We start from the raw sequence: 20,522 nt of genomic DNA on the forward strand, positions 1-20,522 counted from the left end.
GGAACCAGGTTCTTTTGCTCGAGGAGCTGCAAGCCAAAACACTGAGACGCTGAGGTTTGCAACGGGGAAAAATTTTATTTGTGAGGCAACCCAGTGAAGAGGCAGGAGAACAAGTCTCAGGTCTGCCTCCCAGAAGGAGAGGTGTTTGGAATACTTAGGGGACAAAGAAGCAAGGTGGTCTTAGACCTTGGGGAAAGGTGATCGGAGGTAGGGAAAAGGTGAGGTAATTGGAGTTCTGTGCAGGCTTATCTGAGTTTCATGCTTCTTCATGGGATGCCTGTGCAAATTCAGGGAGATTTGGTTTGAAATAGGTTGGAGAATTTGGGGCTGTGATGACAAAATTCACCTATGGGACAAGCAAGTATATTCTGTGCAGACTCTGATCAGCCGTATTGGTTTCACCTTGTTTCAGCCAGTTTTGTTGTATTACAAGAGGAGGGATTTTCGATCTGTTCCCTTATCTGCTGTTCTGTAAGATAAGCTCAAGAATTTGTTAGTCGCCAGTTTCTGTTACAGGTTTTTAACCCTATGGAGCAGGGTTTCACTACCACATCTGTATTTCAGACTGTAGTGAGGGGAAGGAAGGACAGGGAGAGTGTAGTCTCAAAGTTCTACGGCCAAGACTCCCCAAGAGCAAGTGCTTTGACACATATTCCATATGCAGACTTATCTAGCTTCAAAAGCAGCTAGAAAAGTATAATAATCCTTAGCCAGATTGCCCTAAGCTTATTCTGTAAAATAGAATGATACCCTATTTGAAGGTGTAAAGCATGTTATAATTCTAAAAGTATATGCAACAATATTGGGGACAGATTTTTCTAGAATCTTGAGATGAAACTTGGCAGATTCAAGACAAACCCAAGCTGGGAAAATTAGCGTGACCTCATAATTCCTGAGCCACCGAGATTGATTTAGGGGGAGATTGAGCACATGACCTAAGGCCAGATAAAGTTAATCCTTTCTCAGTTACCTGGATCCAAGAAATTTCTCTCTTTTTCTGTATCACTCTTGGTCTTCTTCTGACTCTCTTGATCTCCTGTCTTCTGTTTTCATTAACTTTTTGTTGTTGTCAATGAGGGTATAAAGACGTGTGTTTCAAGATGAAGACTGTAAGGCCACTTAGGTATGTTTGGCTCTGAAACATGATATATATTATTACTTACAAAGGGGTAGAATACATTTGGAGTCTCACTTCCAGCTTCCATGATTGTAATTGCTTCAGGAAAAATCCAATAATATTGGAAAAGGAAGAATGATTAAAATGGGTTCCTAAACTGAAGGCAGTCACTGAGACTTGATTTAACTGAAATGAAGTGTTTTTCAGTTTCTATTAATTTAACTCCAGAAAAAGTGGTCTAGCATCTTGTTTTCGAAATTGTGCTTATTTGTCACCTAGTGTACTCAGCCTTGGGTCTAGTGAAAACTCTGAGAGGAAGAGTCTCATTTTCACATCCTGCTACTCAGATGTTAGTGAAAGACCACAGCTGTGGATGGACCAGAGTTCTAAGCAGCTCAAACAAAGGCCAAGCATACAATAAACATGGAGTCAAGCAAAAAACAAAACAAACAAAAATACATACCAGTTAAAACTATGCATTATAATGAGATAAGACAAGGAACAGAACAAAAATCAGGGGTAAACCTAATGTTGGAACAATCAGACAGGGCGTTTGAAATTGCTATTATTATTATGTTGAAGGATCTAGTGGAAAGGTGAATAACACACATGAACATATGTAAAATTTTTCAAAGAATGGACACTATTAATAGAGTTAAATGGAAATGCTATAAGACTAAAGCACAGTATCAGTGATTAAGACTTATTTTAATGGAATTAATGCCTTCTCTAACTATCTCAGTCCCTCTGATTAATTTTTGTAAATGATAAGATTTAAATTTTATCTTGTTTATGAATGTAAAATTCTGGTATCCATTTTGGAAAAATACCAGAGACTTTATTTCCTATTAATATAAGTGAAATTAAAAGTAAAAGTAGAGCAAGGCTACTTTGAAATAGGACTAAAGTTCAGAGTCAGCTCCTTTTACTCTGACCAAGAAAATCCAGTTATTATCAGGGAACCAAAATTAGTTCCGGGGACAATTGAACCTCAAAATTTTTTTGTATGAAGTAACCAAATTTCCTGCTTATCTTTTTTTTATATAAATTAATTTTTATTGGAGTATAGCTGCTTTACAACATTGTGTTACTTTCTATTGTACAGCAAAATGAATTAGCCATGGGCTTCCCTGGTGGCGCAGTGGTTGAGAGTTCGCCTGCCGATGCAGGGGACACGGGTTCGTGCCCCGGTCCGGGAGGATCCCACATGCCGCGGAGTGGCTGGGCCCATGAGCCGTGGCCACTGAGCCTGCGCGTCCGGAGCCTGTAAAAAAAGAATCAGCCATACATATACCTATATCCCCTCCCTTTTGAACATCCTTCCCATTGAGTTCACCACAGTGCCTTAAGTAGAGTTCCCTGTGCTATAGGTATGTAGTCTTTTGTTATCTAATTTATACATAGTATCAATAGTGTGTATGTGTCAATCTCAATCTCCCAATTCCTCCCATCCTCCCTTTCTCCCTTGGTATCCATACATTTGTTCTCTATGTCTGTGTCATTATTTCTGCTTTGCAAACAGGATGATCTATACCATTTTTCTAGATTCCACATATATGCGTCAATACACAATATTACAATACATTGTTGTTTACTATAGGAACGATGCCGTACAGCAGATTCCTAGAATGTATTCCTCTTGCTCACCTGAAACTTTATACTCATTGATTGGTAACTTCCAATTTCCCCCTCCCTACGGTGCATGGCATCACCATTCTACTCTTTGATTATATGAATTTGAATATTTTTGATACCTCATATAAGTGAATCATGCAATCATGCAATAATCATGCAATATTTGCCTCACTGTGACTGGATTATTTCATTTGACTGGACATTTCATAATGTCCTCAAGATTCATTCACGTTGTTCCATATTGCAAAATTTTCTCCTTTTTTAAAAGACTAAATAGCATTCCATTGCATGCATATACCATCTTTATCCACTAATCTGTTTATGGCCATTTAGATATTTCCACAATTGGTTATTGTGAACAGTGCTGCAATGAACATGAGACTGCTGATACCACTTTGATGTCCTTATTTCTACTCTTTCAGGTAAATAATGAGAAGTGGGATTGCTGGATCATATGGTAGCTCTACTTTGAATTTTTTGAAGGTACACCACACTGTTTTCCATAGCGCTGAGACATTTTGTATTCCTGCCAATGGTGTGCAAGAGTTTTCTTTTCTTCACAGTCTCACCATATTTGTTGTCTTTTGTTTTTTTGATAACAGCCATTCTAACAGGTATAAGGTGATATTTCATTGTGCTTTTGATTTATATTTCCCTAATAATTTGTGATGTTGTATATGTTTTCATATACTTGTTGGCCATTTGTACATCTTTGGAGAACTGTCTACTTAAGTTCTTAGGCCATTTTTCTATTGGGTTAGTAGTTTTTTTGCTATTTAGTCTAAGAGTTCTTATATATTTTGGAGGTTAACCCCTTATCGGTATATTGTTTGGAAATACTTTCTACTATTCTATAGGCTGCCTTTTCACTCTGTTGATTATTTTCTTTACTGTACAGAAGCTTTTTAGTTTGATGTAGTCCCAATTATTTATTTTTGTTTTTGTTGCCTATGATTTTGGTGTCATAGCTATGAAATCTTGCCAAAACCAATGTTGTGAAACTTTATGTTTTGTTTTAGGAGTTTAACAATTACAGGTCTCCCATTTAAATCTTTATTTCACGTTGAATTGATTTTTGTTTATGGTGTAAGAAAAGGGTCCAAATTCATTCTTTTAAATGTGGTTCTCTATGATCTCCAACATCATTTGTGGAAGAGATTATCATTTTCCCATTGTGTATTATTGGCAACCTTGTCAAAGATCACTTGATTGTATATGTGTAGATTTATTTCTGGGCTTTCTATTTTGTTCCATCGGTCTACATGTTCTCTTCATGCCAGTCCCATACTGTTGTGAATAGTGTAGCTTTGTAATATGTTCTGAAATCAGGAAATGTGATGCATCCAGCTTCGTTCTTCTTTCTTAGGATTGCTGCGGCTATTTGAGGTCTTTTGTGGTTGTATATGAATTGTAGAATTGCTTTTTCTATTTTTGTAAAAAATACTATCAGAATTTTGATAGAGATGACATTGAATCTGTAGATCAGTTTGTTTTGTAAGAATATTTTAACAATATTAATTTTTCCAATCCTTGAACATAGGATGTTTTTGCATTTGTGTCTTTTTTACTTTCTTTTATCAATATTTTGTAGGTTCCAGTATTCAAGTCTTTCACCTCTTTGGTTAACTGTATTCTTTTTGATGCTAGTATAAGTGGGATTGTTTTTTTAATTTCATTTTCAGGTAATTTATTGTTAGTGCATGGAAATGCAACTGATTTTTTTTTTTTTTTTTTTGCAGTACGTGGGCTTCTCACCACTGTGGCCTCTCCCGTTGCGGAGCACAGGCTCCGGACGCACAGGCTCAGTGGCCATGGCTCACGGGCCCAGCCGCTCCGCGGCATGTGGGATCTTCCTGGACCAGGACACGAACCCGTGTCCCCTGCATCGGCAGGTGGACTCTCAACCACTGCGCCACCAGGGAAGCCCCACAGCAGATTTTTGATCATGGAATTTAGTACAAGTCTCCAAAATTTGGTGGCAGAGGTAACAGAAATAAGCTGAGAAGATCAAGCCTGCACTGGTTGATACTGTATTACTGCGTAGACATCCTGACTCAGCATAGACTTGGAGTAAGGCCTGGAGAACAGGAAGGTACTGGCAGCCTAGGTATTTAATTATGTGGTTAATTGTGTAGACGGTCATGAAGTCTTCCTACTCATTAGGACGCTTCCAGACATAAAGTTATATCTCTGAAATGACAATTTCCTCTTTTGAAAAATGACAATATAATGGTACCCGTAACATAACGTACGGATTTGCTCACAGAATATCTGTAAAGCCACTGTTCAGTGCCTGGCAATGAATAGCTATGGTTTATTAGTGATTTAATTCTATGAGATTTTATCCTGCAAGTAGATAGCCTTTAGTAACCAGAGATGGTCAGGGGTAGAAGCAATAAGAGAATGAAATGTCTACTAGTGTTCGGGCTAGAAAAGTCCTTCAACTGACCTAATGCTCTAAATTCTAAGCAGTGCTTTTTATTCAGCACAATGGTAGAAAGAATGGAGATGACACAATTGAATACCTGAAGTTTAGGGCTAGAACCCTCTCCTGCTCTGCCATTAACTGGGCCCTCTCCTTTTCCATCTTCTCAGTCAGTTCTTTCACATGTTCCTGATAACCGTTTTCTCTCTCTTGCATCACCTGGTCATTCTTCTTTTGCATTTCCTCCAACATTTTGTTTGCAGCTTCTGCAGATTTAGACTTTATACATTCCACGTAAGAAGAAAAATAAGCGGAGAAATATGAGGATCTTAATTTATTGTTAGAGCTTTATTTTCACACTTTTTGCTTGTTTGTTTGCTTATTTCATGAAGAAAACTTCTTGTTATTTTTGCACTGAGGAATCAGAGGACAGATTGACATAAATATTAGTTAAGAAAAGAATCCCCTAAAACTATGAACTATACTTGCTATTTTTTGCTCTATAGTAATATTCCAGGTGGACTAATGTGGCTAACATTAACATTTCTAGCGCTTTCCAACTATGTAGAGGGTTTTCAGTTATTCTCACCTTCAATCTCTTTTTCTTTTTCCGTAAGTGACTGATCAGTATGTTGAAGTGCATCAGCCACATCTTCCTTGGAATCCAAATATTTCTTCAGTGTCTCTTCTGCTTATTGATGCAGAAGAAGTTAGAATTAGGAAATAGAGACTATGGGTTAAAGTAAAACCTAGCAGTACATCTCTTAATTCAACTTCATTTTACCACCCATTTTAAAATTTAAATACCTTTTCAAACTAAGCTTTCTTAAAACCCAACTCCGGATCCACCTTCAAACTTGCTTCATTCTCAGTCACCCCAATTTTAGTAATTTAATTAGTAAATCTTGTCTTCTAATTGTGTGAGTTAAAAACCTTATGGTTATCCTTTATGTCTTTTTTTTTCCCCCTCACAAATCCCAGGTACCATTATCAGTTAATGATGTTTGCTCTGACTTCAAAATAAAACTAACCAGGGCCCGTCAATTGTCACCTGCTCCTCCCAAACACCCTGGTCCAAGACATCATCACTTCTTGCCTGGACCACGGCATTAGCTTCATAACTGGTCTCCCTGCTTCCTTCCACTCTTGCTCCCCTATAGCCTGTTTTCCTCAAGGCAGCTAGTGTTGTGTTATATTACTTTAAGAAAGATCACTTCAATTTGATGCACCAAATCCTCTGCTGATTTTCCAACTCCTTCCAAGTAAAATTGAAACTTCTCTCAGTGGCCTCCAGGATACTACTTTGTTTAGCCTCTGGCCCCTGAGCATCTCTCTGACCTCACCTCCTGCCACCTCTTCCTTTGCTCACTGCCTTCTTAATGCTTTTCCTGCCATTCCTAGAACATCAACCAATTTATCCTTCTGGATGTTTCTGTTGTTTGAAATTTTCATCCTCTAGATGCCCACTTGGCTCACTCCCTGACTCCTTTGAAGATTCTGCTGAAACAGTACCCCACGATAGAGGCCTTCTCTAAAAACCTACATATAAAATAGTACCACATATCCTTCCTCTCCCATGCCTGTAGTCTACTTTGTGTTTCTTCAGGGCACTTTTTTCACTGTGATAGTAATTTCTCAAGTCACTGTAGTATTACTCTCTCCTTTGCCTTAGTAACAGGATGCTTAATTTTTTCCACCAGGGCACATTGTGGGCCTTGATAAAATGTTGCACTTTCTAGTCAACCTCCCGGTAGCTGAGGTGACCATATGATTAAAATATAGCTACTAATACCACTTATGTGGAATGTTATATAGTACTTTTTGCAGATCGCCTTAAAGAGAGTTGACCCAGAGACTTTTAACTCTTCTGTTTTTCCCTTTTCTTTCCATCTGTAATATGCAAGTAGTGGGTGAAATTCCAGTAGCCATCCTAGACCGTAAGTTGACCTTGAAGATGTAGGCTGGGTGCTAAGGTGCTGGAGCAGAGCAAAGAAGTGGCCTGGGAACAGGGTGATTGTGGAGTTGTCATAGCAGCATGGACTCCCTCTGCCATACTTCTTGTATATAAGACAGAAAATTTTTTCCTTTTTAAGCCACTCTTGTCTTGTTTTATTTTATTTTTAAATAATATGTACCCAAACCTAATTCTAACTGATATAACCTGAGTATACCAGCACAGAAGTATAGTTAAGAGCAGAGAGTCTGCTACAAGGATTTCTATTCCAGCTGTACCACTTATTACCTGTACATCTTAGGTGAGTTATTTTACTTCCCTGTGCCTCAATTTTCTTATTTATAAAATGAGGACATTAATAACATGTACTTCATAGGGGTGTTGTGAGGATTGAATGAGTTAAGCCCATTTGTTTCCTGAAACAAAATAAGGTCTATATGTGTTAACGCTTATTATTATTAGTTTTTTCTGTAAGCTATAATTTGTTGATTGCTAATACTTTGAAAGAACTTGTTTTCTTTTAATTGCACTAACCACAGAAATTTGACAAGGTCTAGCATATAGTTAGGACTAAGTAGATAATTGTTGGATGATTGAATGACTAAATTATTGAAGAAATTCTACAAACATTTTGGGGGGCTCCATCTGTGCTTCCAAGAAAGAATCTGTTATTCATCCCATGGTAGTCTCTCCTATTGGATAAATCAGTGAATGGATCAATGAAAAGCACAGGCACTGTTTACCAATCACATTTTGGTTGATTCCACTGTAGTTTGAAAGTGTCACCTCAGCAAGTCCCCAGAAATGGTACTCAGTAGGTAGTTTACCTGTATCCCCTTTCTGGGGGACTGGTAGTACTTATTCTTTAGCTCCTGCTTCTTCCAAATAGAGATGATAACCTCCTGGTTTAGAAAATATTCCTTGCTTCACATCTTCATATACAGGGCCAAAAATATCCTGAATTAAAGCCATGCAATAAACTGAGGATGCTTTCATGTTCTGCTTACAAAAGTCATCTCACTTTGCTTCTAACCCTTCCTGTGAAGTGAAAAAATAGTACAGAAGGTACAGTAAGCCATTATGAGGTTGTTAACCACACACAGATTACTGGAAATGCTGCTTCTGCAGAGAATGTGGCATATAAACATTACACACCTCTCACCATGCTGGGAGATTCTAGAATACCCCTAAATAGAGCGCTGGTTTAAAAAAATACATCTACTTCTCTTTGTGATTATCTGAAGCTTTTTCCCCATGCTTTTTTAGCTTCAGAGAATGATTCTCAAAGCATAGACGCTGTTCCATATAGAAACTTCTCTTTTCAAGTCCCTAATTTAGGAATAGTTTACCACACAAATGTTCAGTAAGACAGGCTTGCAGGGAGTTCCTGGTTCCACCACTTCGTGACTTAGTGACATTCAACTTTCATGAAATGAGGTTTCCTTTTTGTAAAACACACGAAATTTTATCTATGTCATAGATTCCACGTCAGGATTATATGCAGTGGTGCAAAGTATTAAACCAGTGACTTTTTCATGAGTGCTCAAAAGGGTCAGTGATTAGTGGTACATTCTTTAAAATGATAATACTTTTGCATATTTTCTCAATACAAGACTAACGAAGGTAATGGAGATTGTACTGCAGGTATTTTCGGTATGGAGAAAGCCTAACAAACAGCATTTTTACCTACATCAAATTATTGAAGAGAACTTGTATATCAGGTGTTTCTTTAGTCTAGAAAGATGTCCATTGTCTGCTGACCTTCACTATTTAGTTTCATCAGAACCCCTGAAAGCAGGAAGGTGTAATTTGAAAACTTCTGCCCTTCAAGCCAGAGAAGGGATTGTCGTCGGTCAAGTGATTATTTGTCATACAACAATCCTTCCTTAATTTGAAAGGACTCAGACTTGAGTCCTCAAATAGCATTCTTATAATTGATATCTCTTCCCTGTCTTTCTGAATATTTTACTGTTGCTTTACATTAAACACAATACGTTTTTAGGGTTTTCACAAAGAAGTGAATCCTCCTGGATAATTAGCAGGGAACATGAAAGAACTGTGTCTTTACTAACTTTAAATGAAAAAATAAATTGAAATAATCTTATGTAAATATAATTTTACAGTTTACTTTTTGCTTAAAATATGGCATCCATAGGGTGGAAATTAACAGAAGAGGATATCTGTAATAACCATAGTTGGTCATGGTACCATAGTCTCTAGGACTAAGTCTAAAGGAAGTCTATTCTTTCAGTAAAGATTGCAAATGAGTACACATAACGGAGGTCTGCTGTCTTTGGGAGGACTACTCATATCAAGAAAGGCCCAGATTTTTCTGCCTCTCATTAACCAGAATAGCAAATATACCCCTAATTTTTTCTGGAACACTCGGTCCACATCCTTGAAAGAGTTCTTCAAGACTTCAGTGACCTCTTTCTCACTGGCCCTGTGCAGGTCCAGCAGCTCCTGGAGGGTTTCCGTGGGCAGCTGCACCCTCTGGCCCATCCATGGGTCATAGTGGGCAATGGCCATTTGCACTGCGGCCAAGTTCTTAATCTGGGCCAAGGCCAAGACTGCATTCTCCATGCAGGGCAGATCCCCACTACTGATGGCATTGATGTAGGTCAGCACCAGGCTCTCTAGACCTACAAAAGAGAATTTTAAAAAATAGTGACTATTAGTTGGTGAGACAGAGAGGAACAACTGTATTCCGTTTAGTCCTGAGCATATAAATTTTATTATTTTGTATCAACGGCTAGAGTATTTTTTTTTATGTTTTTCAAGTGTCACAAACAATAGTTTTAAGGATTTTTTGAGAAGAATAGTGATGGAATATTTTGTTAACCTCTAGTTTCAGAGGAGTTTAAAGCTTCCCTTTCCTCCTCCTTCCCTCACCCAAATGGAAGATGTTGGAATGAATGGGTTAGAGTAAGGATATTTTGGGGACAAGATAGTAAGTCTTGATCTTTTCTTAGCCTTACTGTATCTCCCTTTTATATACTGTACTGTATCTCCCTTCTAATATATAAAAAAGGTCAGGGAGACGATTTAGCATACACAAGCATTTGTGTGTGTGAGTGTAGGGGTACACGTGGTACCTGCCGCTAGTCCTGGGTCTGGCCTAAATAAGAGGATCTTTCTAGATAGTCTCTCATCCAAGCTCCATGCAGTGTGATCAGTTCATCCACATTTGCTAGGGATTTATGGTTTTAGCATTGAAAATCTCATATACCAGGAAATGCCAGCCTCGGGCAAACTGGAGTTGTTGATCACCCTACAACTACCAGTTTTTGGCTACAATAATGTATCACCTCACACTGATCAGAATGGCCATCATCAAAAAGTCTACAAATAATAAATGTTGGAGATGGTGTGGAGAAAAGGGGATCCTCCTACACTGTTGGTGGGAATGTAAATTGGTGCAGCCACTATGGAGAACAGTATGGAGGTTCCTTAAAAAACTAAAAATAGAGTTATTTTATGATCCTGCAATACTACTTCTGGGTGTATATCCAGAGAAAACTGGAATTCAAAAAGATACATGCACCCCAATATTCATAGTAGCACTATTTACAATAGCCAAGACATGGAAGCAACCTAAATGTCCATTAACAGATGAATGGATAAAGCAGATACGGTACATATATACAATGAAATATTACTCAGCAATGCAAATGAAATAATGCCATTTGCAGCAACATGGATGGACCGAGAGGTTATCATATTAAGTGAGGTAAGTCAGACAGAGAAGGACAAATGTCATATGATATCACTTATATGATGAATCTTAAAAAATGATACAAATGAACTTATTTACAAAACAGAAATAGACTCACAGACAGAGAAAACAAACTTATGGTTACCAAAGGGGAAGGGAGAGGAGGAATAAATTAGGAATTTGGGATAAACAGATACACAGTACTACATTTAAAGTTGATAAAAAACAAGGACCTACTGTACAGCACAGGGAACTGTATTCAATGTCTTATGATAACTTATAATGGAAAAGAATCTGAAAAAGTATACATATATATATATATATATATATATATATATATATATATATATATAACTGAATCACTGCTGTACACCTGAAACATTGTAAATCAACTGTTCTTCAATTAAAAAAAGACAACTAGCAATTTTGGGGCACTCAATCCTGGGCCTTCTCTTTCTATAGTTTTAAGTAGTGCCATCTATGTTTTAACTTCCTGCTTTGAGTTGATTTTTAAGCTTTCGATTTGTATATTGAAATATCTGGATGATACTCCTTCTTGTATACATCAGAGAAAAATCAATACTAAATGATCCAAATCTAAACAACTTCACCAACTCTGGAAAACTATTCTTCCTCCAAGTATTTCTTTTAGTAAATGACATCTGTTCAAGCAGTTGCTTAAGCTCAGAACGCTGGAGTCGGACTTGACACTTCCTTATCATTCCTTCCACACACCACGCCCATATGCCCTCCATCATCAAGGTTTATGGATTTGACATTCAAAATATGTGTGGATTCTGTCCATGTTGACAATCTCAATTGCCACTATCTTAGCCTAGCATAATCCCTATTTATTATTAAAATATTGCAGTATCATTCATCTTCTCATTGCTTCATGTACATCCCTCCAACATGGTATCTACAAAATACTCAGAAGGATTTTTTTAAGTATAAACATAACCAGTCCTTTTAGGTATGGTTCCCTGAATACTTCTCCAACCATGACGCCACTCTTATTCACTCTACTCTTGTTCAAATCGCACTTTCTTTTACATTCTTGAAGTCGCAGAGATCTTTACTGTCTTCGAACTTCTCACGTGGTATTACCTCTGTCTGCAAAGCTATTCGAACTGTTCTTCTAATTAACTCCTACTCATTTTCAAGTTCTCATTTTACATGTCACTTTCAGAGACAAATATTCTCTGTCTTCGAATCCAAAGCAGCTATCATTTTAATTTATTGTGCTTATCATTGTTTATCATTAGAGTTAAATAAATTGTTTTAGTACCTTTTGATCCCACCGTGCTAGAATGAAGATAGAGCTAAAATATTTTAATCCACCATTACGCCCAGTGGTTGGTGCATTGCAGGCACTCCTAATCAATTCACATATTTTTTGCATTGATAAACAAGAGAATTGTGTTAAGGTTAGTGGCAAAGCTTTGCAAACATGGAGTATTTGCCTTTTCCTGACTTTGTCAATCATACAACTTTCCTGGAAGGAAATTTCATAAATAAGGAGAGAAGTTGGTGGAGAAGGTTACTACACCAGGATTAGATTCTAGTTTGTTTCCTTTATTTACCTTGCTCATGTGAATATTAGATAACACCAGAAATACTTTTAGTTCCCATATAAAATTCACAAAGTGACACTTGTGGTGTGTTTTCCTTGGCATCATTAGACTCTGTATTTGTCAGAAGTAACCCTCATGGTTCCCACTTCTATTGTCTACAGTGGGCAATAGGAAAGTCCAAGTATGGGCAGTGAGAGGGACTCATGAGGCCCATTGACTGTGATGCCCCCTGAGAGAGTCTTGGCCTTGGAATGGCTGAGGATGTAGAAGCAGAAGTCTTCAAATTGTTCTCTGAATTCAGGGTTCAGATCTTCCTCCTGTAGCTGCTCCTGGCGGGTGAGGTACTTCCTCTGAGAAGGGTGGTCAAAGATGAAGCACTTGTTCTCTGGGAAGAACTTTCGGATACATAACCAAGGTTCATTAAAGCTTTTAGTTTTTTTATCAGTACCTGGAGGAATGAAAATTTGAGGTAGTACAATTTCAAGCTGATTGCTTCAAATATATGACCCTTCAACTTAGTAATTTGCACAAATCCTATATTAAGAGGTAAATATTAACCAATCATGGATCAGACCAAAAAAATTAAAGGGATAGAGAAATGAAATTTCTTTTCCTCTCCAAGAAGGAGGTAACTTAAAATTAGACCCAACTGATTCATCTAAAGAATGTTTCATTTCCTCTAACAGAACAGCCAGGATAACAAAGTTACGAAATTATAATTTTCAGCACCTACATAGAAATGGTCATTGTGATATTGTTTTCTCTTTTTTTTGTTAGCCAACCATCAGGCCCAGTAACCTTGCTTTAGCTGCAGTGAAAGCTTCCGGTACTCATCAGCAGTGATGGGTTGCCCATTTGCTTCCAGCTCCAGGGAGAAATCTCTCAGAGCCCACACCAAGTCTGGAAAGAAGCTCACAAAGTCAGCTGAGTCTTTGGCCTCACGTTTACCAGGTGAGGATTTTGCCCTGATTCAATCTGTCAATTCTGTCACATAGCTGAGATGATAACATAGGAAAACTGCAGAAAAGGAGTAGCACCTTTTATGCTGTATTTTCTCCCAAAGCTTATCTAAAATAATTTTTCTTAATCAGTTTATTCATTCATTCCACAATTTATTGAGCAACTGCTATGAACCAGGCACTGTCTTAGAACCAATAACATTGCAATGAGTGGGACAATTCTACCGTACACATTCTAGTGAGGGAGATAGATGATAAATGAATAAACAAAAATGTAATAAAATCTGAGTCTTGTTAATAATTGTCTTGAAGGAAAATGAACCCAAGCTAAAGGTTAGAGAATAACTGTGTATGTCTGCATGTTGTACTGGTTTATGTAGTGGTTCAGGTAAATTCATCCTGAGATGATCATTGAGCAGAGATCTGAATGAACTGAGGGAGCCAGCCATGCACTAACTCATTGGAGGAATATTCCTGGCAGAGGAAATAGCTCCTACAAACGCTCAGATAGGAAATCACTGAGTGTGTCAAACATATAGCAGGGAGACCAGCATGGCTAGGGCAGAAGTCCTAGAACGGATAGGGTCCAGACTATGTCAGCCCTGTAAGCCATAGAGAGTGTTTGAATTTTAATCTAAATTTAATGGGAAGCTATTGAGAAGCTTTGAGCTGAGAGGGGATATGACCTGATGTTTGTTTTTAAAAGATCATTCTGGCTGATGTTGTATCTGTAAGAGACAAGAGTATAAGCAGAAGCATTAGGCAGTTAAGAGGTAACCCAGAGGAGAGAAGATGGAAGTTTAGACTGGAGTTATCACTGAGGAAGTGGTGGAAATTAGCCAGCCTGGGAAAATACCTATGACAGTGGAGCTGACAGGACTTGTGACTAATAGTTTGCAGGTTATAAAGAAAGGAATCATCCAAGATGAATCCTAAGTTTTTTGGGGTTTTTTTGTTTGTTTGTGGTACGCGGGCCTCTCACTGTTGTGATCTCTCCCGCTGCGGAGCACAGGCTCCGGACGCGCAGGCTCAGCAGCCGTGGCTCACGGGTCCAGCCGCTCCGCGGCATGTGGGATCCTCCCGGACCGGGGCACGAACCCGTGTCCCCTGAATTGGCAGGCAGACTCCCAACCACTGCGCCACCAGGGAAGCCCGAATCCTAAGTCTCTGATCCAAAACTGTGATGGTGAAGGAGTGCTTTTGGTCAAAAAAATTAAGAGTTCTGTTTTTTGACACACTAAGTTTCAGTTGTTTCTTATACATCTAAATGGAGACTTGTAACTAGATACACAATTTTGTGCCTGAGAGCAGTGGTCATGATTACTTATACAAATGTTATGGTGATTGACATAAAGGTGTTAGTGGACTCCTTGAGGCTAGAAGAGATGGCCTAGGGACTGAGAAAAGAATAGAAACCCAAGAATCAGAGAGCTATAATACTTAGAAGCCAATAAGAGAAAGAAGATGCAACAAAGTAAGCAGAAAAGATATAGCCAATAAGGAAAGTGGAATATTAGGTAACTGTGGTGTTTTAGACACCAAAAGAACCAAGTGTTTCAGAAAAGAAAAAGCCATCAACTTTATCGAACGCTCCTGAGAGGTCAGTGAGTATGAGAGCCAACCATTAGATAGAGGACCATGAAGGTAACCTTGACAAAAGCTAATTTAGGACAATGCTTGAAACTCAGTTTATGGAAATGTTGGAGTTGTTGATAATGACCAGAGCTAAGAATGCAGGAGAGTGGAGGATTAAGATGAGGAGGTGAGGGAACTGAGAGACCAGAGTGTTAGACGAATGTCTGTTGGGTGTTTTTTTTTTTTTTTTTTTTTTTGCGGTACGTGGGCCTCTCACTGTTGTGGCCTCTCCCGTTGCGGAGCACAGGCTCTGGACACGCAGGCTCAGTGGCCATGGCTCACGGACCCAGCTGCTCCGCGGCATGCGGGATCTTCCCGGACCGGGGCACGAACCCATGTCCCCTGCATCGGCAGGCGGACTCTCAACCACTGCGCCATCAGGGAAGTCCTGTCTGTTGGTTTTTAAAGTCTCTAAGAATACAGTGAACTAGGAGCTAGAATATTTAACAGATGAAAGTTTGTTTACAGGGAAGTGGGTAGATGACTTCGCCAAAGGATAGTGTAGTCTCAGTACATGTGCTTCGGAGGAGTTTCTCTTTTTAATGGGAGAATGAGAAAGTCTCTGGAAGCTGTGATAAAGAACAAGGAGGTTACCTAAGTTTTCTGGGACCTATGACATGCAAGGTGTGGGAGAAAAAAATCACCACTTAAGACCACTTGCGAAGTCTGTGGGGGAAATACTGTCCAGAGAGTATAGATAGAACTCAGTCAGAAGGAACTATTTAGAGATGATGATAAGGATCTAAAGATTTGCTGAATGAGACATGAGTTCTAGAGGATGCTGAGGGTTTGGCAATGGAGATTTGTAGGGAGAGGTCATCAAACATGACTGCAGTTTTGACCCCTGGGCTGGACCCAGGCAGCTCACCCTCTCCCCTATCCTTGGAATGTGTACTCCGCTTGCCTTCCCCATGCTGGAAGTTGCACAAGGACACAGCCTTGAGATAGTAAGGGGTGCTGAGACCGTCTGGACTGTGTACTGACTGAGCCCAGGTAAGGTCTCTATAGAGACTTTTAAAATTTGGTGGGTGGGTGTGGAAATCTATTTGTCTTCCAGCCACCTAAGACAAGACTTCTAAGTAAATTCCCTTGCTTATTAAACCTGCCACCTGCCAGTCTGATCTGCCATTTTCTTTGGTCTCTCCCTGCCCTCTGGGTACTAAGGTCAGTTTCAGATTACACCCAGGAAGCTCCTGAGGAGATTGTGACCCAACAGGATTAAGTCAGATAGGGCTTGTACAGAGCCTTGTGCAGCTAAGTGTCTAAGGATAATGTGTGACCAGAAAGGCTTGGGCTTCTGGCGGTGATTGAGGTAGACTGGGATGGTGAGCATAATGGGATTCATTAAAGAGGGGACTCCGAAATTCTTCTGCAGTTGCCCACAAATGTAACTGGTGACAAAATAAAGCTGTTCTTTCCTAGATTTCATGTTGTCTGGACCACAAAATGGATTCTGCAGCTGGTCCATGGCCTGCTGGTTGATGGTTCCCATGCTGTTGTATAAAAAGGTGCTGCTCAGGAGAATGGCCAGGGCAAAAATTCAGGAGTCATTCTGGTTGTCTCCCTAGAAGTCATTGTAGAAACCACATAGAGTGACTTAGAGCACATGATTTCAATTCAGATGGACAGAGACTGATCCCAGATGTCTCTATTTAACTCCGGAAACTTAGGTTAGTCATTTCCCTATGCAAATTTTTATCCATCTGTACATGAATTTATATAAAAACATTAAATTCATGGTGTAGTGAAATTTAAATTAGGCATTGTACATAACTGCGTATGAGAGTGTAAAGCAAATAAGCACTTGATAGTGGTGGCTATTATGATCATGTAATAGAATTCAAACCTATCTCCTGAATTGAGACTGTGATCCTATTTCTGTTCTCATGACATGTCATGGTGAGGAACTTTTTAGACAATAGTTAAAATATGCCCCTTTAGCAAGAGTAATAATGTATTACAAAGACGTTATCATCAGATCTTATACTTTGCTTCTCTTACAAATAGCACAGCTGTGGATAACACCATTCCCACCACCTTTCTGGGTTCTCATTCTGAAAAGTCAGATATGTTTGTAAACTGTCTATCAGATTCAGAGGCCCCTTCAGTAGCCTCACCAAGACATTTTCCTACAATATGAAAGAAAAATGACTTAAAAAGTCATTAGCCATTATTTTATGGGTTTCAAACCTACCAATGGGCCTTCCTGACCACTCTCAATGCTTATATGTGTGGCCAAGGTATGCAACAATTCTTAAATTAGCCCATCATTCTCATACTCAGTGTTTACTTTTCTCCCATAAGGCTCACTTTGGTTTGCTTCAAATTGGATCTGAGGTCAAATCTTGAGCACAGCCAAGTAAATAAAATAAATGAAAATAATACATTAGTATGATATACTTGAAGCACAAATCCAGGAGTGGGAAATGATAATGCAAAGAGGGCTATTGATCTGACATAAATAGGATTTAAAAGATTTATTTTTTACCTTCTCCACATCTCCCAGGCCCTCAGTATCAAGCAGAACTAGAGTATGTACTGGCTTCTTGGGATGAGGCACACACCACATCCAGATGCCCTTCGTGTGAGATTGCACCGTGGAGCCCAGAGAAAAACCTGCAAGGGGGCATGGGGTTAAGAAAGGGTGGAGTTTTAATAGCAGATGGATCTTGAAATTGAGATAATAGTTAACAACATCAAGGTTTAAAGCGACCAATGAAAACGTAATCAGTATTGATCTTAACTGCAACCAGAAGAAGAGAGAAATTAGAACATTCAGTACAAACTGAAATATTTATTTTACCTTAAAGATCAGTATAAGCTTGATGTTAATCCACATACGTTTTAGTAAATGTTTTATTGTTTATTATTATCTGTATTAATTTTCTTTATTACTACCTTACCCCTTCCAGAAAGGCATATTTATACTTTAAAGAGAAAATTAAGGCAAAGTGGTAAGGAAGAGTTGACTCTTATCTTCTAGCACAGAGTAAATGTAAGATGCCCATCACTGTATTGAAAGTTAGCTTTCAATATTCCTCCCAGGTCTCTAACGTCCTCTTTTCGCATCACTGAACTTGATTCTGGGAGTGTAGGTGGACCGAAGGGAATCAGCTGGGCTTTGCTAGTGCCACTCACCCTTTTTCTTCCCAGCCAGCTTGTTCATCAGGTAGGATTTGCCTGTGCAGTAGAGGCCCACGATAGCCACCACCAGAACGGGCTGCTTAATGGCAGACAGGATCTTCACAATTTCTGGATTAACTGACAGTCGCTCATTAATGTTCTCAATAAGGCACTCTGGGCCTGGCATGTGCATCTCTGAGGCCATGTCCAGAGTGCCACCTGATCTGCAAGGGAAGAGATGGGATGGAAAGCAATGTCTAGTCAGTTAGCTGATTGAGAACTTTGCAGTTAGGACTAAAATTTGGTTTTCTCCTTGAACTTTGTTCCTTGTATGTTTTAAAAAGTCCTGTGGCCTATTTAAGCCTGTCCTATAGACTAGTCCACTGGTTCTTTTTAAAAGTAACTTGATTTTGAAGGAGCTTAGCCTTACACAAATTCGTATATACATTGGATACAGAGTTTCCATATTCCATTTCCCCAGCTTCCCCTAATATTAATATCTTATTTAACCATAGACAATGGTTGAAACAGGATTTTAACATTGATACAATACTATTAACTAATCCACACACCTTTTCCCCATGTCACCTGTTTTCCCCCTGATGTCCTTTTCTGATCCAGGATCCAATTCAGGACCCTTCATTGCATTCAGTCATTACCTTTCCTTAGTCTTCTCTCATCATTGACAGGTTCTCATTTTTATTTTGTCTTTCATGACCTTGGCATTTTAGAAGAATACTGGCCTGTCGTTTTGCAAAATATCCCTCCATTTGGGTTTTTCTCATGATTCCTCATGATCAGGTTGAGGTTATGGGCTTTTGGCAAGAATACTGTGGATGCAATGTTCTGCCAGTCTCAGTGTATCATATCAAGGGATGCATGATGTCCGTAGAACACACTCTGGTGCTGTGATGTTAACTTTGATCACTTGATTTATGTGGTGTCTGCCAGATTTCTCCACTGTAAAGTTACTATTACCTCCTTGTAATTAAAAAGTACCATTCGGGGAGATATTTTTGAGACTGTGCAAATATATTCTCCTTAAAGTTTAATATCATTTTTCTTTTTCTTTTTTTTTTTTTTTTGCGGTACACGGGCCTCTCACTGTTGTGGCCTCTCCCGTTGCGGAGCACAGGCTCCGGACGCACAGGCTCAGCGGCCATGGCTCACGGGCCCAGCCGCTCTGCGGCATGTGGGATCTTCCCAGACCGGGGCACGAACCCATGTCCCCTGCATCGGCTGGCGGACTCTCAACCACTGCGCCACCAGGGAAGCCCTAATATCATTTTTCAATGCTAATTTTAGCATCCACTAATAGTGATTCTTGCTTGTAACAATTATTACTGTAGTGCTTGTCTGTAGGTGATTTGTACTTGCACCATTCCTTCAACATTTACTAACTGAGGTTCTATTGTAAACAAGAGCTGTTCCTTCTCCTTTATTTATTTTTTTACTCATTCAATTATTTAGTTGTATCAGTATAGACTCACAGATATTTATTTTATTTTATTCTATGGGGTTTAATACTTTACTATCATTATGTACTTTTTGCTTAATTTGCCCCAGATTTGTTCATTGAGAACTCCTTTAGCCTGGCTCCTGGGTCTTTTGGGCATGCTTCCATCATATTCTGAGCACTTCCTTACTTTGTGGCACCACAGGGTATTCCTGATCTGTCTTCTATGTTGCCGGCTTCAGCTCTAGAATTGGCCATTTCTCCCAGCAGCCCTGATTCCATTCTTTGGGTAACAGAACTTAGATGCCAAGATATCACACTAGATATGTACATTACTTCTAGGTCCCCTCAGTGAGCCAAGTTAAGAAATGTGTGTATGAATACTAGTATAAGTGTACATAAATCTATATTTATCTATTTATTTCTGTATAAAATCTTAATTTCCTGCTCGTGTTTCTAATTCCAATTCAACACAACAGGAATTATTCAAGTTTTTCCCCTCTCTTTAAACTCCTTACTCTGACTATGAGAGCCCCGGCCCTAATTATCAATAATAAATTTGCTTAAAGTGCCCCGGCCCTAATTGTCCATAATAAATTTGCTTATGTGCTCAATCCTAGTATATGCATAAAGTATCAATAGTTTCAAAATTGCTAATCTATGCCTCTGTGATAAATAAATTTACTAACTAAAGTACATTATTAGGATCCAGTAGTTTTTGTCTTTAGCCTGATATATATATATATATATATATATATATATATATATATATATATATAGTCAAAACACTGTATTCCGAAATTCTTAGATTTGTTCTTTCCTTTCTCCTCCTCTTCAGCATAGTTATTCATTTGTAATGCAGTCACTTTCATTTGTTACTGTTTATGTTTCATTTAGGCCTCCCCCAAGTCTTGGTTAATTTTAAGTAT

At 38.8% G+C, this 20,522-nt stretch overlaps 1 protein-coding gene across 1 annotated transcript; it reads right to left on the reverse strand.

The window, feature by feature from the left end:
* Window positions 1–672: 672 nt before the first annotated feature.
* On the reverse strand, window positions 673–18,361 carry LOC113624457 (guanylate-binding protein 2-like). Its single transcript, XM_027114273.1, is given in 11 exon segments — window positions 673–1,135; window positions 5,278–5,471; window positions 5,768–5,865; window positions 7,943–8,013; window positions 8,015–8,169; window positions 9,496–9,773; window positions 12,626–12,868; window positions 13,219–13,415; window positions 16,469–16,578; window positions 17,503–17,630; window positions 18,153–18,361. Coding segments are annotated over 11 exon segments (1,680 nt in total). The 5' UTR covers window positions 18,343–18,361; the 3' UTR covers window positions 673–1,119.
* Between the last annotated feature and the right edge of the window lie 2,161 nt (window positions 18,362–20,522).

Source organism: Aethalodelphis obliquidens, unplaced genomic scaffold (genome assembly GCF_003676395.1).
Source record: "Aethalodelphis obliquidens isolate GAN/ISIS:26980383/991018 unplaced genomic scaffold, ASM367639v1 scaffold13, whole genome shotgun sequence".
Taxonomy (NCBI): Eukaryota; Metazoa; Chordata; class Mammalia; order Artiodactyla; family Delphinidae; genus Aethalodelphis; species Aethalodelphis obliquidens.